The sequence below is a fragment of the Capsella rubella genome, unplaced genomic scaffold (genome assembly GCF_000375325.1).
Source record: "Capsella rubella cultivar Monte Gargano unplaced genomic scaffold, Caprub1_0 scaffold_5, whole genome shotgun sequence".
NCBI classification, from domain to species: Eukaryota; Viridiplantae; Streptophyta; class Magnoliopsida; order Brassicales; family Brassicaceae; genus Capsella; species Capsella rubella.
Genome location: NW_006238919.1, coordinates 828220 through 845474, shown reverse-complemented (window position 1 = coordinate 845474; position 17255 = coordinate 828220). Strand labels below are relative to the sequence as shown.

At 38.8% G+C, this 17255-nt stretch overlaps 6 protein-coding genes across 7 annotated transcripts; 4 read left to right on the top strand and 2 right to left on the bottom strand.

The window, feature by feature from the left end:
* Nucleotides 1-1257: 1257 nt before the first annotated feature.
* Nucleotides 1258-5389, top strand: LOC17885806 (phosphate transporter PHO1 homolog 5). Its single transcript, XM_006290535.2, has 12 exons — nucleotides 1258-2008; nucleotides 2315-2711; nucleotides 2792-2840; nucleotides 2935-3006; nucleotides 3094-3223; nucleotides 3308-3428; nucleotides 3532-3790; nucleotides 3872-3976; nucleotides 4075-4269; nucleotides 4352-4639; nucleotides 4719-4855; nucleotides 4962-5389. Exons 1-12 carry the CDS (start codon nucleotides 1357-1359, stop codon nucleotides 5059-5061), a joined length of 2505 nt encoding a protein of 834 aa, XP_006290597.1. The 5' UTR covers nucleotides 1258-1356; the 3' UTR covers nucleotides 5062-5389.
* Nucleotides 5390-5550: 161 nt separating this feature from the next.
* LOC17886422 lies at nucleotides 5551-6209 on the bottom strand. The gene is made up of 2 exons (XM_006293215.2): nucleotides 6179-6209; nucleotides 5551-5888 (listed from the first exon to the last, which is right to left on the bottom strand). The coding sequence occupies exons 1-2, from the start codon at nucleotides 6207-6209 to the stop codon at nucleotides 5551-5553; spliced, it is 369 nt and encodes a 122-aa protein (XP_006293277.2).
* A 151-nt stretch (nucleotides 6210-6360) lies between these two features.
* Nucleotides 6361-8630, top strand: LOC17886294 (galactoside 2-alpha-L-fucosyltransferase). Its single transcript, XM_006290773.2, has 2 exons — nucleotides 6361-6682; nucleotides 7133-8630. The coding sequence occupies exons 1-2, from the start codon at nucleotides 6406-6408 to the stop codon at nucleotides 8539-8541; spliced, it is 1686 nt and encodes a 561-aa protein (XP_006290835.1). The 5' UTR covers nucleotides 6361-6405; the 3' UTR covers nucleotides 8542-8630.
* A 102-nt stretch (nucleotides 8631-8732) lies between these two features.
* Nucleotides 8733-10757, top strand: LOC17886708 (fucosyltransferase 2). 2 transcript variants are annotated; one of them, XM_023782801.1, is made up of 2 exons: nucleotides 8733-9146; nucleotides 9235-10757. In XM_023782801.1, the coding sequence occupies exons 1-2, from the start codon at nucleotides 8858-8860 to the stop codon at nucleotides 10656-10658; spliced, it is 1713 nt and encodes a 570-aa protein (XP_023638569.1). In that variant the 5' UTR covers nucleotides 8733-8857; the 3' UTR covers nucleotides 10659-10757. The 2 variants fall into 2 exon arrangements, with proteins under 2 accessions (XP_023638569.1, XP_006292894.2); XM_006292832.2 differs by having other exon boundaries at nucleotides 9226-10757.
* Nucleotides 10758-11146: 389 nt separating this feature from the next.
* LOC17886395 (aspartic proteinase nepenthesin-1) lies at nucleotides 11147-12761 on the top strand. Its single transcript, XM_006291016.2, has one exon. It carries the CDS (start codon nucleotides 11320-11322, stop codon nucleotides 12703-12705), a length of 1386 nt encoding a protein of 461 aa, XP_006291078.1. The 5' UTR covers nucleotides 11147-11319; the 3' UTR covers nucleotides 12706-12761.
* Nucleotides 12762-14386: 1625 nt separating this feature from the next.
* On the bottom strand, nucleotides 14387-15151 carry LOC17886515 (SKP1-like protein 16). The gene has a single exon (XM_006291878.2). The coding sequence runs from the start codon at nucleotides 15059-15061 to the stop codon at nucleotides 14549-14551; it is 513 nt and encodes a 170-aa protein (XP_006291940.1). The 5' UTR covers nucleotides 15062-15151; the 3' UTR covers nucleotides 14387-14548.
* Between the last annotated feature and the right edge of the window lie 2104 nt (nucleotides 15152-17255).

The window sequence follows — 17255 nt, the reverse complement described above, 5'->3', positions numbered from 1 at the left end:
CGTTTGTTGAACTATCATTTTCTTAATGAACGTACATCTTTCTTTTTTCTAAGTGTAACAAGTTAGACAGATTATTTACGAGTTGGAATATATTTTACCCACACTAATACAATGTGAATTGTTATTTGACATAAATCGTTATTAAAATATGTGATTATCACCATTTTTTTTGTTACTCGCAAATAAACTATAATAGGTAGATGGTTTTTTTTTATTTAAAACATGGATATATATAATCGATAGTATAGATGAAAGAATTTGTCTTTCTCATGTTTTCTGAAACTTTTTATTTTATTTATAAAGTTGTAGTTGTAGTTGCAAAATTGTTGGATACTTTGACAAGTTTTCAAGATTTTTTCCAAGCATAACTTGGACTGTTTGCATAATTGCATGCAGCTGTATAACAAATGTTTCCAGCTACAAAATGCGTATACACCAAACTATTTTTGGAAACTTTTTACATTCTTTTGAAATTTTGATAATTGTTTAGAAACTTCCACAGAATTTCTTACGACTTTTTACAAAATTATGAAAAAACTTCAAAAACCTCCTTCATAATCAATTATCAAATATCTAATCTTATGATTTCTTTCTACATATAAATCACAAAATCTAATCATAAACCATAACCATAAAAATCCTAAACTATAATTACTGATTTTTAAAAGATTTCGTAGACTTGATAGCGTATCAAGTTGATACACTATTACCAAAATCGCATTCGATGCACACATCTCATTGCCACATCCACTTTATCATCTGACTCATCCCGAAACAAAGTGCACCCAAACTCTTCTTCTCTCTCGTTATCATTCTGGCTGATTAGTATATATTTTAAATAGGAAAAAAATAGAGAAAAAATCTAAAATAAAAATAAAAAATAAAAAGGCTACTCACTCGAATTTCTCTATATATATATTTTGAAAAATTAGAATTAATATTTTAAATAACATTATTAGCCTGTGCTGTACGTGTTTGATTCGTTCCCATCCATCTATTAAGGTCCGTCGTAGTGGGGCAGTCCACACGCGCTTTGGTTGTCCAATCTGATCACATTTGCTTTATTGTCTTTCAACCATCAACCAAGATTGAAAACTACCCTATTTTTTTTATATTTCATTTTATTTTTCAACCCCATAATAAAATATATCATAATTATTTTTCTACATAGATCTTAAAAAAAAAATTATATATATGTGACTGACCAGTCACTATTTTCTACTTACACATCCCCAAGTTTTCCTCTGTCTTCTTCTTCACTCTTCTTTCTTTCTTCTTCAGACACAAACACATAAAAAACAAAGAAACAATAACTTATCAAAAGATTAGATTTCAGACAAAGATTTTGTCGAGAAAATGAAGTTCGGGAAAGAGTTCTCTTCTCAGATGGTGCCTGAATGGCACGAAGCTTACATGGATTACGAATTCCTCAAATCTCAGCTTAAAGAAATCATCAAATTCAAACGCAAAACCAATCCTCACGGTCATCATCACCACCACCACCACCATCATCATCATCATCATCACGGACTTCACCGAGCATTCAGCGGTTTACTCTCTACATCCCCCAAGAAAAAGAAACACCACCATCACGGCGGTGGTGGTGCTGGTCAGATCGGGCATTTATCAGATTCCGACGACGATATCGAGGAAGGGATTAAACCGGTTAAGGCGCCGATTCTTGTTCACTCGGCGAGTCACGGTTACGAGACGACGTTTCTGATGGCGTCGGAGGAAGGAGGAGAGTACGAGACTGTGTTTTTCCGGAGATTAGATGATGAGTTCAACAAAGTCGAGAGGTTTTATAAAGATAAGGTTGAAGAAGTGATGAAAGAAGCTGTTATGCTTGAGAAGCAGATGGATGCTTTGATCGCTTTCAGGGTTAAAGTTGAGCATCCTGATGGTTGGCCTTGGGAAGAACGTACGGTTGAGATGACTCGTTTAGCTTCTGATGTTGCTTCTTCTGCTGCCGCCGTCGCTGCTTCTACTCCCGCCGGTGCTAGATCCAGTAAGTAACAAACAAAACCTAACTCTCTTTGACTCGCCGGTGACTATAAATTGAAATTACTCTGTTCCTTTCTCCGGTTTTATCGAACCGTAATTGACATATTGAAATTGATTTGTTTCTTCTTTCTCCGGTTTTGTCCAACCGAAACTGTAACTTGCAGTGATTTTCTTTACACTCGCTCCGGTTTGATTATTAATTCCGGTGTTAATTGTACTGAATGACCGGAAATTTGATTAAACCGTAATTGTACCGAGTAGCAAAAATTGAATTTGATTTTTTGTTTTCAAATTCTGGTTTGGTTTGCAGTGAAGGTTGGAGCTCATCAAGCTCACATGGAGGCGATACAGGAAGGAGGATCAAGCAAAGCTGGTAAATCATCTGACGAAGAAGATGATGAAAATGATGATGATGTAGAGAAAGAAGAAGAAGAAGATAACGGCGTTTCCGTCGTAGTAGCTGATGACATCAGTAAGCTGAAAGCGGCGAGGCCACCTCCGATAGAGCCACCTCCGATCGAGGTTTTGGATCGTGTCAAGATGAATCATACGAAAGAGACGCCACGTTCCACCATTAAAAGTGTTCTCCAGGTCTCGAATTTGACGGAGCTTAAATTTAGCAGAGATAATCTGAGGAAAGTCGAAGCGAAGCTTAGACGCGCCTTCGTTGAGTTCTATCAGAAGCTTAGGCTACTCAAAAGCTACAGGTACGTTACTCGTATATGTTGTTGAATTGGATGATCAGTTCTTAGAGTATTATGATTGATGGATTTGAGATTCGATGCAGCTTCATGAATGAGTTAGCGTTTTCGAAGATATTGAAGAAGTATGATAAGGTATGGTTTGGTTTGAGACTTTGTTGAAGTTTTGATTTTTGGGGATTTTTGAAGTATGACTGAAAGGTGTTCGACGAAATTACTCTTAAAACAGATAACTTCAAGGCATGCTTCAAAGTCTTACATGCAAATGATTGATAACTCTTACCTTGGTAGCTCTGATGAGGTATAACTTTCATAAGTTCTTTTTTAGATTCAGTTGGTTGATACTATCTATGTATCTTACTCAAATTGATCTTCTCTTTTGTCACAGGTAACGAGACTCGTGGAGCGTGTTGAAGCTACGTTTATAAAGCATTTCGTGAATGCTAACAGGAGAAAAGGAATGAATATCTTGAGACCGAAAGCTAAAAGAGAAAGACATCGAATTACATTCTCCACAGGTGGATATCATTTTACATTTTCTCTGGTTTTATTTCTACTTGAGATTTTGCTTGTCAAGTACTGATGCGGAATCTGGGTTTCAGGCTTCTTGGGTGGATGCTTGTTTTCTTTAGTAGTGGCTCTATTTGCGATCATACGAACCCGAAACATTTTGCAGGAGGAAGGCCAGAAACAGTACATGAACACTATGTTCCCTCTTTACAGGTAAACTCTAATGTTTCTTCTGTTATCATGATTCATGAATATATATATATCGGAAATTTGAGGTGGCACTTATTGTTTCTATTCTTCTTTGTTGGTCTTATAGTTTGTTCGGGTTCATCGTTCTACACATACTTATGTATGCTGGTAATATATACTATTGGAGGCGGTATCGAGTGAATTACTCTTTCATATTTGGGTTCAAGCACGGAACTGAACTTGGTTATAGACAAGTTCTATTTGTGGGATTAAGCATTGGAGTCCTTGCGCTTCTTTGTATTCTTGCCAACCTTGACATGGAGGTTGACCCGGAAACCAAAGATTACCAAGCATTAACCGAACTTCTTCCTCTTTTCCTGCTCATTGTAAGTCTATAAATACAAACCAGATTTTAAATGCGAAACTCAGCTATATTATGATAATAACAGAATAATTTTGTGATCTAGGTTATGTTTTTAGTTCTGATCTTACCATTCAATATCTTCTACCGCTCGAGTCGCTTCTTCTTCCTCACCTGCCTCTTCCATTGCCTTGCAGCTCCTCTTTACAAGGTAGAACAGAAACTCAGTTTTTCATTGATCATGAAAAAGAAATATTGATAAATGTATTAACACAAAACAAAAGTCTGAATTTTCAACTTCAATTGCAGGTAACCTTACCTGATTTCATAGTGGGAGATCAGTTAACAAGTCAGGTGCAAGCTCTTCGAAGCATCCAATTTTACATATGTCACTACGGTTGGGGAGATTACAAACATAGACTGAACACTTGCTCAGATTCAGATGCCTACAATGCTTTCTTATTCATTGTTGCTGTAATCCCATATGGCTGTCGTCTCCTTCAGGTACAAATTTTGTTCATTCGAAATACAACTGTTCAAAACTCCATTCATGTAATATTTGCTAAAAACCCCTATATATTTGCAGTGCTTGAGGCGACTGTTTGAAGAGAAAAACCCAGAACAAGGATACAATGGTCTCAAGTACTTCTTGACTATAGTGGCTGTCTGCTTGAGGACTACTTACAGTGTAGTCGACGAAGATCATCAATTTATATGGAGAATATTAGCTGGGATCTTTTCAGCTATTGCTGCCATTTTCTGTACTTACTGGGACTTAGTGTATGACTGGGGTCTTCTGAATCGAACATCCAAAAACCGGTGGCTCCGGGATAAACTCCTTGTCCCTCAGAAGAAAGTATACTTTATCGCAATGGTGAGCACAAACTACAGAAAATCTCATCCTTTTGAATCCTAGAACAAATCTGTATATAACACTTCACAAACATTTGCAGATCTTGAACATCTTGCTTAGATTCGCGTGGCTGCAGACTGTTCTGGATTTCAATTTCTCCTTCATGCACAGACAAACGATGGTTGCTGTTGTTGCCAGTCTAGAGATTATCCGACGTGGTATATGGAATTTCTTCAGGTGAGAAAACACGTTTCTGCAGTTTTTCTTCACCATGTTTCCACTCTATATACCGTAACACAACATGTAGTATAACTTTCTTGGGGGTTTGTTTATGAAAAAACAGGTTAGAGAACGAGCATTTGAACAATGTTGGGAAGTATCGAGCATTCAAGACAGTTCCCTTACCGTTTAACTACGATGAGGATGACGACAAAGACAACTAGATTTTTTTCGGTTTCTAGTCGTTGATTATGTGAAGACGGATTCATCCACATCGAGGGGAGGACTGGATTAGACTAAAGCTGGTTCATTGATATCAGAGATGTCACACTCACTAGATTAACCATAGTAATTAGGGTCACTCATCACTGATTTGCAGGAGGCAGGTTAATGGAAGTAATAGTTAAAAATTGTCAGTGGAAGAAGAGTAGGTAGACTCCATTAAGCAATGTACTGAGTATTTCTCATTTTGGGTTATCTAAATATAAAAAGTTGTTCATGTGTAGAGGAAAGACACCTACAACTAAGTGATTAATCTCCATTTATGCGAAAGTATTTGGTGAAATTTATTAAACGCAAACACATAACTTCGTTTAACCAAATTACACAAAAGAAATAAAATTAGTTTCACTTATAGAAAACATTCATGGGCATAAAACAAAGCAATGAACTAAATTGACATGTTAAGATCGAAAACATTTTGATCTAATCTCTCACTTTCCCTTAGTCTCTTCTTCTTCTTCATTCTTCGCTGCAGCAGCAGCCGCTGCCTCTTCCCCTTTTTCCAAATCCTTTAACGACTGAGTAAACATAGCTTTCTGCATTGCCAGATACTGTCCATAGTAATTGACGTTAGCATACATGCATGTATTCAGCTTCAATCTAGCATCACGACATTTCTTGCTGTCCTCACAATGATCAACTTCTATGAATTCATCCTTGCACCCACCTTTTTTCAAAAACCGACGAAGCCAACACTCATCACAGTCTTCCTCTTTCTCCTTGTTAGTTTCATTCAAATTATTATCATCAGAACTTACAGTTTTGGATTCTTAGTAGACATTGTTTGTAAGATTCTGTAGACATTGTTTGTAAGATTCTGAAAGATGAAGATAGGTTTGCTAGTCAAGATTCAAGAACACAAGTAAAAGCTTTAAACCCCTGTCTAGAAGCCTTTTAGGAAATAGTTTGCCAAAACAAGTGGTGCTATTTCTTGGTAAACAAGTATACTTTTATGGTAAGATTTTCCTCTTTAATTATCTTATTAATAAAAATTGATTTTGACATTTGTTATTTTTTTAGCTTCAACTATGAATTAATGTGATATAAAATATTGACAGCCGCGGTTTACTAATTTCCGAATTATTAACATGTTACATTAGTACACCAGGGTCGAAAATATAACATTTGAAAGTTTATTGTGTAAAATGTAATAATGTAGAAGTAAAGATGTTCAATTGAAATATGTTATATTTCCAAATAAAGTTTAATAAACAATGTCGTGGAGACATGTTCTGAATTAAAGTAATGAAGTCGGTGACTGTCTGTGTCTCCCTCAAGATCAATCAATGGATCAAAATCCGTATAGGAGAAGATCGTCTCCGATCAGAACCACCACCAGCGGTTCAAAGTCCGTCAACTTCTCCGAACTACTTCCAATGAAGTATCTCAGCTCCGGTACGATGAAGCTCACGAGAACCTTCACTACTTGCTTGATACTCTTCTCTGTACTAGTAGCATTCTCTGTGATCTTCAACCACCACCCATCTGATTCAAATCGGATAATGGGTTTCGCTGAAGCAAGAGTTCTCGACGGCGGAGCTTTCTCCAATGTTACTAAAATCGGTATGTGTTCTTCCAACTTCCAAGTCAAAGTTTTGAGCTTTATTCGATTAGATCTCGTTTTAACACCAAGCATTTGCCTTTATATGTCTGTAGCTCTTTGTTGATTTCAATTTAGACCCGTTTCTATTTTTAGATGATTCTCTTAAATTGATTTGAACAAGATTTGTTTGGTTTTGCGTTTTAAAGCTTAATGTGATTCACAGTTTAGAGAATCTGCAGTGAATGGTGACAAACTAGGATATGTTTTATAGAGATTTCTCTGTTCTAAATTCTTAAGCTAGTTGGAGTTTTCATGGAAACTGCCATAAAAAATTGAGTCTTTGTCGGTCCCAAGACTGCTTTTTTGGGTATGAGGTGAAAAAGTGCTCTTTTGTTTGGTCTTTAGCTTAGAATGTTAGTTTGCTTCTTTCCCCCATTTAGATTCTGCTTTGACTCTGTTTTGTTTTGTAGATTCAAACGATTTTGATAAGCTTCTTGGAGGACTACTAGCTTCTGGTTTTGATGAAGGTTCTTGCCTCAGTAGGTACCAAGCAGCACTTTACCGTAAACCTTCGCCGTACAAACCTTCTCCATATCTCGTCTCTAAGCTTAGAAACTATGAAACGCTTCACAAGAAATGTGGTCCGGGTACAGAATCTTACAAGGAAGCTCTTAAGAAACTTGATCAAGAGCATATTGATGGCAATGGTGAATGTAAATATGTTGTGTGGGTTTCTTTTAGCGGCTTAGGGAACAGGATACTTTCTCTAGCCTCGGTTTTTCTCTATGCGCTTTTGACGGATAGAGTCTTGCTTGTTGACCGAGGGAAAGACATGGATGATCTCTTTTGTGAGCCGTTTCCCGGTATGTCGTGGTTATTGCCTTTAGATTTCCCTATGACGGATCAGTTTGATGGATTGAATCAGAAATCCTCACGTTGTTATGGAGATATGGTGAAGAATCAGGCGCTTGATACCGAGAAAACTTTGTCTTACCTTTATCTTCATCTTATCCATGATTATGGAGATTATGATAAGATGTTCTTCTGTGAAGGAGACCAAAAATTAATGGGGAAAGTCCCTTGGTTGATTGTCAAAACAGACAATTACTTTGTTCCATCTCTATGGCTAATACCAGGTTTCGATGATGAACTGAACAAGCTCTTCCCGCAGAAAGCGACTGTCTTTCATCACTTAGGTAGATATCTTTTTCACCCAACAAACCAAGTATGGGGCTTAGTCACTAGGTACTATGAAGCTTACTTATCTCATGCGGATGAGAAGATTGGGATTCAAGTAAGAGTTTTCGATGTAGGCGCGGGTCCGTTTCAGCACGTGATGGATCAGATTTCATCTTGTACTCAAAAAGAGAAACTTCTACCTGAAGTAGATAAACTAGTAGAAAGATCTCGGCAAGTTAGAAACCCCAAACACAAAGCTGTACTTGTCACATCTTTGAGCTCAGGATACTCAGAGAATCTAAAGAGTATGTATTGGGAATATCCAACATCGACTGGAGAAATCATCGGTGTTCACCAGCCAAGCCAAGAAGGTTATCAGCAGACAGAGAAAAAGATGCATAATGGAAAAGCTCTTGCAGAAATGTACCTTTTGAGTTTGACAGATAATCTTGTGACAAGTGCTTGGTCTACATTTGGATATGTTGCTCAAGGTCTTGGAGGTTTAAAGCCTTGGATACTGTATAAACCCGAGAACCGTACAGCTCCTGATCCTGCGTGTGGTCGGGCTATGTCAATGGAGCCTTGTTTCCATGCGCCTCCTTTCTATGACTGTAAAGCTAAAACGGGTATCGATACGGGAAAACTAGTTCCACATGTGAGACATTGTGAGGATATGAGCTGGGGACTTAAGCTAGTATGATTTTGTTTATTCCCTACTCAGTGTTGATTATTATGTATCATGTAACTCTGTTTCTTAAATTAGCTTTTATAAAGTCAAAATTTTGTGCTTTTGACATTTTCTCAAATTAGATAAAAACAAAAGCATAAAGGTTGAGTCTTTATTACCAAAGTCTCTGTTTATTTTTGTATTGTTGCAGTAAAACGTGAATCTGATATATTTGCTTCTTCTCTTACTCTTTTTCCATGTAACAGATGAAGAAGGTAAAAGGGAGAGATCAGATTTGATTTCTATTTCCATTTCTTGTTTAGATCTTAGGGTTTCTGAATAGATAGATATGTATCCCTCCAGAAGAAGATTACCTCTTTCCAAAATCATTGGTAAAGAGCCGGAAGAACAATATGGAATCCAAGAAAAGAAATGCAGATTCTTGGGAGCAATGAGAATCACAGAGATCCTAGCTTTTTTCATGGTTATTATACCTGTCTTGCTAGTAATCGTTGCCATGTTTGGATATGATCAAGGAAATGGCTTTGTAGAAGCCTCCAGAATCATACGAATGGAACCAGAACCAAATGTGACATCTTTAGAAGATTCAACATTGCAGAGAAATGAAGGACAAAAGGGTAAGATAATGATACACTAACTTACTTTCTTTTTTTGCTTTGGGAATATATTAGTAATCTTCTCTGAATGTTTCATCAGATTCTGTAGATTTGTCTCTGCTTGGAGGACTGCTTGTGCCTGGTTTTATGAAAGATTCTTGCTTGAGTAGATACCAATCTTACCTCTACCGTAAAGCTTCTCAGTATAGACCTTCTCTACATCTAATTTCGAAGCTTCGAGCTTATGAAGGGCTTCATAAACGCTGTGGACCAGGAACCAGACCATATATCAACTCGGAAAGATTGCTAAAACCGAAACAAACCGGTGATTTGAACTCAGAAGGATGCAAGTATGTTGTTTGGATGTCGTTTAGCGGATTAGGAAACCAGATTATTAGTATTGCTTCTGCTTTTCTCTATGCAATGTTGACAGATAGAGTCTTGCTCGTTGAAGGAGGAGAGCAATTCGCGGATTTATTCTGCGAACCGTACCTCGATACCACTTGGTTATTACCGAAAGATTTCACCTTAACTAGTCAGTTCAGTGACTTTGGTCAAAACTCAGCTCATTGCCATGGAAACATGCTAAAGGAGAAACTGATTAACGGTTCCTCGGTATTGTCTCTGTCTCATCTTTATCTCCATCTAGCTCATGATTACAACGACCACGACAAAATGTTCTTCTGCGCAGAAGATCAGAATCTCATAAAGAATGTTCCTTGGTTGATCATGAGGACAAACAACTTCTTTGCACCGTCTCTCTTCTTGATCCCTTCTTTCGAGGAAGAGCTCGGTATGATGTTTCCCGAGAAAGGAATGGTATTTCACCATTTAGGTCGTTACCTTTTCCATCCTTCAAATCATGTCTGGGGACTAATCACAAGATACTATCAAGCTTACTTAGCCAAAGCAGATGAGAGGATTGGTCTTCAAATAAGAGTCTTTGATGAGAAATCAGGCGTATCTCCTCAAGTCACAAAACAAATCATTTCGTGTGTTCAAAACGAGGATTTGTTACCTAAACTAAGCAAAGGAGAAGAACAACATAAGCATCCATCAGAAGAAGACTTGAAACTCAAATCTGTCTTGGTCACTTCTTTAACAACAGGGTACTTTGAGATCTTGAAAACAATGTATTGGGAAAATCCAACTGTAACAAGAGATGTGATTGGAATACATCAGCCAAGTCATGAAGGACATCAACAAACAGAGAAGCTAATGCATAATAGAAAAGCCTGGGCAGAGATGTACTTACTGAGCTTAACTGATAAGTTGGTTATTAGTGCTTGGTCTACTTTTGGGTATGTAGCTCAAGGACTTGGAGGATTAAGAGCTTGGATTCTTTATAAACAAGAGAATCAAACAAACCCAAATCCACCTTGTGGTAGAGCTATGTCACCAGATCCTTGTTTCCATGCCCCTCCTTACTACGACTGCAAAGCAAAGCGAGGAACTGACACCGGTAAAGTTGTCCCGCATGTTATACATTGTGAAGATATTAGCTGGGGACTTAAACTTGTTGACAACTCCTAACTTGAAACAAGAACAGTGAGTGTAAACAAGCCAGCTAAAACTTGGTCCTGGACAAGACTTAGATAATCAACATTTGTAATGTTTCCTTTTTAAAGATAGAAGCACCAAGCCATTGCGTTTGACTCCTTGTCTAATATATTTATTTGCTTAACCTTGCAATAGAACGGATGCGATCATACCAGCACTAATGCACCGGATCCCATCAGAATTCCGCAGTTCCCGGGAAGTCCTCGTGTTGCATTCTTTAAAAAAAAAAAAAAAAAAAACTTACAATAGAACATGTCTGAGACTTAAAGTTCATGTGGCATGTTTTTGATTAGTGGGTTACTAAACAGACTAAACTTACAATGTGCCTTGTTTAATGGGCTTAATCAAAACAGGCCCATATAAGAAACCCCTTGTTCAACATTTTTCAACAGTATTAGATGAGGAGAAAAGAAAAACGCAAAAGTTTTCTCAACTAACCCGACGAAAGAACAGGGCTTGCTTGTTTGAATGGATCTCTTAAACAGCCTCTCCTCATTTTAAGTAGGGAAGTTACATCCAGTGTCTATCTTCTTACACGCCTAACTTTGTTCTGTAACTCTCTTTTCGTGTCCTAAAACCTCTTTATAAACACACTCCCTTGATCTCTTCATCAATCCACTCACACACACTCACCATGGCTTCTTCTTCTTCATTTTCTTTATTATTTCCTTTCTTTCTTATTCTTTTCTCATGTTTGATATCAGTTTCATCATCAAGAAGATCTTTAATCGACCGTCCTCTTCCCACGAACCTTCCAAGATCCGGTTTTCGATTAAGTCTTCGACATGTGGACTCTGGTAAAAACCTCACCAAGATCCAAAAGATTCAAAGAGGGATTAACCGTGGATTCCACAGGTTAAACAGATTAGGAGCTGTAGCTGTTTTAGCTGTATCCTCTAATCCTGATGATACTAATAACATTAAAGCACCTACTCATGGAGGAAGCGGTGAGTTTCTTATGGAGTTATCTATTGGAAGCCCGGCGGTTAAATACTCGGCTATTGTTGATACAGGAAGTGACCTTATATGGACTCAATGCAAGCCTTGCACTGAATGTTTCGATCAACCAACTCCTATTTTTGACCCGGAGAAATCTTCCTCTTACTCCAAAGTTGGGTGCTCTTCTGGTCTTTGCAAAGCAGTGCTTCGATCAAACTGCAACCAAGACAAAGATGTTTGTCAGTATCTGTATACTTATGGAGATTACTCATCCACAAGAGGGCTCTTGGCCACGGAAACGTTCACTTTCGAGGACCAGAACTCAATACCTGGTATAGGGTTTGGGTGTGGGGTTGAGAACGAAGGAGATGGGTTCTCACAAGGGTCAGGTCTGGTAGGTCTTGGTCGGGGACCTCTCTCGCTTATTTCTCAGCTCAAAGAGACTAAGTTTTCTTATTGCTTGACCTCGATTGAGGATAGTGAAGCATCTAGCTCGTTGTTTATCGGATCTTTAGCCTCGAATATCGTCAACAAAACAGGTGTAAGTTTAGATGGAGAAGTAACCAAAACGATGTCTTTGCTACGAAATCCGAATCAGCCGTCGTTCTATTACCTTGAGCTACAAGGAATCACCGTTGGAGGAAAACGCCTTTCTGTTGAAAAGTCAAGTTTCGAACTAGCCGAAGATGGAACTGGAGGGATGATCATAGACTCTGGCACGACCATCACGTACCTCGAGGAGTCTGCATTTTCGGCATTGAAGGATGAGTTTACTTCCCGGATGAGTCTACCAGTCGATGACTCAGGATCCACAGGACTTGACTTGTGCTTCAAGTTACCTGATGTCGAAAAGAATATAGCAGTTCCTAAGCTGATTTTTCATTTTAAAGGTGCGGATTTAGAACTTCCCGGAGAGAATTACATGGTGGCGGATTCGAGCAGTGGCGCTTTGTGTTTGGCCATGGGAAGTTCTAATGGGATGTCTATTTTCGGAAATGTTCAGCAGCAGAACTTTAATGTACTTCATGATCTTGAGAAAGAAACTGTGTCTTTTGTTCCCACCGAATGTGGAAAGTTATAGATCTTAATTGTTTTCTTCTTTTATTATGATAAATAAACTTTTATGCTTTGTGACAATGTATCAAGTACTTCCTCACTATTTTTACACTAGTAGCTAGATAGCTATATCCGAGGAAAATAGAATACAGTGTTTTCTATTGTGTTGATATTGGAAACAAGTAATTGTATATATGGTTTTCATGTGTCCGTGAACCCGCAGTGATGAATATCATGTGCCTTAATTGAGTTTTTTTTTTTCGTCATCATGTGTTAATTTGGGTATTAAGCTACAAAACTTCTATATATAGTTAATACTAAAGCAAAAAGTAATCTATATATTTCTGCTCATCAAAATCTATATGTAAATTGTTTATCGTTTACCTTAGATTTGAGAATCTTAACATATGTATAAAAAGGTGATAAGTTGTTTTGGAAAAGGGCTTGTTTCCATCAATGAACAACTTAGAAATCACATCGATATGATGTTTCTATGAGAATTATTGATAATTATGGACAATAATTATCATTATAATTATTAAACTTGGAAGCAAAGTAAAAGGGTTCGCTCAACTTCCAAGCAACTCGAGAGGGAGAGAAAGAGAGGAAAAGCAATAAAGCATGCGTCATGAAAATTGAAAAGTATATAGATTTGGAAATACGATCGAACACGTCGCCTAACCAACATAATTAAGCCCTAACCATCTCACCTATTTTTTATTTATTTTTTTATCAAAGTTTTGAAACCCATAAATTGATATATACCAATACCAAATTCTATTATATCGTATAATCCTGTTTTAGGAAAATGTGTGTAAGATTTGTTGCTTCAACGATTGTATATTTACCTCATTTATATATACAAGTGTATTGGAATTAGTTCTTTGGTCAGTACATCGTAATTACTAATTTGGATAAGAACCAGAGGAAATGTCTAGAGTGTGTAATGAGTGAAAAAGAAAGAATGGGTTACAAATTTTTACAAGTTACAATACATTGTAGAGAATGTGGGAGTTAATTAGCTCATGCACTGTTTAGTGGTATACCGTTGGGCTTAAAATGGCCCATAATAATATAATTATCTTGCTTAATCGGCCCATTGTGATGTTCTTCTTTCCACATCTTTAACTAAGACCAGAGATGAATCATGTCCTCACCGTATCTGGATCCCATGTTCTTGAGAGCAATTACTTTGTTTTTCATCACCAACAAGAGTTTCCTAGAGATGGTAAGATGTAGTAGAGACAAAACCTGATGAAACCAACGGCTTCCCTCTTTCCACAATTGCCAAGCTTGAAGGAGGGCAAAGCTAATTAATCTTAGGGGATGTAGTCGTCGAGGAGAATTTGGTCCCAAGAGTGAGGTGACAGACCCATCTTATGAGTCACACTATCCCTTCCCAACACAGGAGCTTGAGCCAAGCTGTTGTTGAATGATTTGGGATCGTCACTTTGTGCCAAACGAGAGATGAGCAAGAAACATGATACATATGTTATAAGACCAAGAGCGTATGCTAATGATTTGCTTACAATTTACCCTAGTCAATATTTCGTAAAAGTTTTATATATTTTATATATTTTTTAATATTTTTTATTTAATAAAAAGGGGAATAGAGAAACCCTAGATAGGGCACATGTATCTTGTTAACATTTCAATTCCCAAGTCTTTATCAAACGGCGGCGACACCAAGAACGGAAGCAAATTACGCAAAAACACCAAGAGAAGATCGAGCATAACACAACACCATTGAAGTTCATTAAAACCAGTCGAAACTTAAAGAAACAAACTCAATCCCACACACTTAAGAAAAAGATTAAAGAGAGAGAAACAAAAGACACATCAACAGAGATTTATAGAACACATCGAAATTAGGGTTTTGGATCAGCTTCAAAAGCCCACGCGTTGTCCTTGCGAACCTTTGCTTCTTCTTCGGCTGTGAAATCGTTCTCGATGCCAAAGATCTCTCGGATCTCCTCTGGTGACTTGTCCTTGATGTAATCAGCAGTGGTCTGGCAAGTGAGCTCGAGAAGGTCTTTGACGTTGAGATAGTTTGCAGCGAGAATGAGTTTAAAGATTGTGTCGATATCCTTATCTTTAATGAACTCATCGTCCCAAGCCTTGAGCTCCTTCTCCTTGGCTTCTTGTTCTTCTTCTTTGTCCTTGGTTGCTTCGGTTGAATCTTTACCATCGTCGACATGTTTCTTGCAGAACTCGATGGCCATCGCTAGGACCGGACCAGTGACGTTTGCAAGCGGGATTGCTCTATGTGCGCAGTCATCGTCGATCATGTGCGCAACGATCTGGAATTTACGAGCCACCGCTTCGTCAATCACGAAAGTTTCACCATCGGAGCTAGTCAACTCAATCTTGTTCGAAGACATATTGGTTTTTTTTTTGTGTGTGGTGAAAGGAGAAAGAAAGAAGATTTTTAGGAGACTTTGTAGGAGAGGTCGAGAATTGAGAATTGTTTGATGAAACTGAAGAAGGTTTGGTGATAAGCCTCTCTATTTATTAACGAGAGAGTCGGCCAATTGTTTCATTTTTTTAATGATTTTTTTATTTTATTTTTTTCTATTTTTTATTCAAAGCAAAGAAGGAAAGGGAAAGAAAATATCTTTTAAAATAGGAAAAATAACATTAAATAAAAAAACATAACTTAGTTAGGATCTTATCTTTTAAATAAAAACATATCTAATTGCAATAACTCCTTAGTCCTTACACACATTGGTCTATATATAATTGTTATTGTAATTAGATATATTTTTTTTTCCCTTAAAATCATCTAATATTTTGTAAACCATTCGGCATTGGTTATTTACCTTGTCTATTGGGGAACACGATGATTTGCTACTAGATGGGTAAAGGTGCAACCGAATATTTGTATATATGTTTGTGCAAGGGGGGAGCAGCTACGATAATGATACGAGATTCTTGGGACGATACGAAACAATTTTCTTTATTAGCTTTTGCGGAAAATCCGAAGTTACAAAGAGAGAAGTCTCGCTGCGGCAGTTATAGACTATCTGCCGAGCTGAGAAACTAATACGAAACAGAAGTGCAAAATCACGAGAAAGAGAGTCGCGGCGGGAATCTCGGGCTAGGGCGAGTTCGGGCGCGGCGCGATTCTCAGTCTAGTCGATAATAACCTCTGGACCGATCCCTGTTCCAAACAGTGGTTTAATGTATTTATAGTGGCACGGAAACCTAGAAGCTCTTTGTGTCTCCTTGGCGAATGACGATTTTGCCCCTGCGAAGATGCTGGGCCTGTTTTTGGTAAAAGGCTTCATTAATTGACACATCTTGTTTTATAGGCCTTCTAACTTGGGAGGGGCAAGGCCCATATCCAACAATAGTCCCCCCCCTTTAGTCCGATTTGCGAGAATCCTTTTGAGCTTGACGGGCTGGTTCCGGGCGTAGGCTAGTTGGTCGTAAAACAAGATGGGCAAGTTTGCGGAGATTCTGAATTGCCTTGCTGCATACTTAGAGCTTCAAATCTTCTTGCGATGTCTTGGCGCGATTCTTGAGAAGAGCGGATCATTCTCGGGATGAATAGTGACTTGGCACGTTCTCCGAGAAGAGCGGATCATTTTCGGGATGAATAGTGACATGGCACGTTTTCCGAGAGGAGCGAATCATTCTCGGGATGAGTCGGGACTTGGCACGCTTCACGAGGCACGGGAGCTAGGTGTATGGTGAAATTTAGGTCATGTGTTTTTACCTCGGTAAACGCGCTGGGTCCCCCACTATATATATGTCCCCTTGCTATTTTTTTTTTACTCTTTGGCTTCTTCCTCTTGGTAAAAAGGTAAAGTTCTTCTCTTTTCCTCTTTTTCTTCTTCTCTCTCTCTCTCTCCTTTGCTCGTTTTGGTTTTATCGTGACTTTGTGGCTAGTAAACATACAACACTTCAAGCTTCTTCTTCTTGCTCGTGTTACGCCGTTCGAATCCGCCGGAGCGTTCTTGCCACGCCACTTGGACCTCGCCGGAGAGCTCTTGTCTCGCCGTTCGGATCTCGCCGGAAAATCCTCGCCGGGAGATTCTCGCCGGATCTGCGGAGGACCTTCTGTTTTGAGCCGAAGGCATGGTGAAGTTCGAGGTTTTGACGCCGTCCCGGAGTTGGCAAGCTTCTTCTTCATTTCGCGAGGAGATCGCCGCCGGCGAGGCGCGTGAAGGGAGCGGCCCCGCCGTGAGCTACGAGCTTTGAGGTCGGAAGCCGTGGTGGTTTTTGGCTGGGACAAAGTGCTCACGGGACGTGTTAGTGCCGACGGAGTGCGGTTTTGGGGGCGTTGATAACAGGCCGTGGCGAGGCAACATTGTGGCTAATCATGAAGGCGCCGTGGCAGAGCTTCGACTGAGATGAGGTGGCGTTAGGGCGAGCTACGGCCAATACGAGGTGGCGTCGGGGCGAAATGAGGTTCTCGGCTGTCAATGCTCAGCTGTGACGAGGCCGTGACGAGGTCTTGACGAGGCAAGAATTTATGGTGCCGCGGGGGAAGGATGAATGGTGCCGAGCTAAGCGGTCGCGGCGTGGTTTCGTCAAGGTGTTGCCGAGGTGAAATGGTGACGAGATGCGACG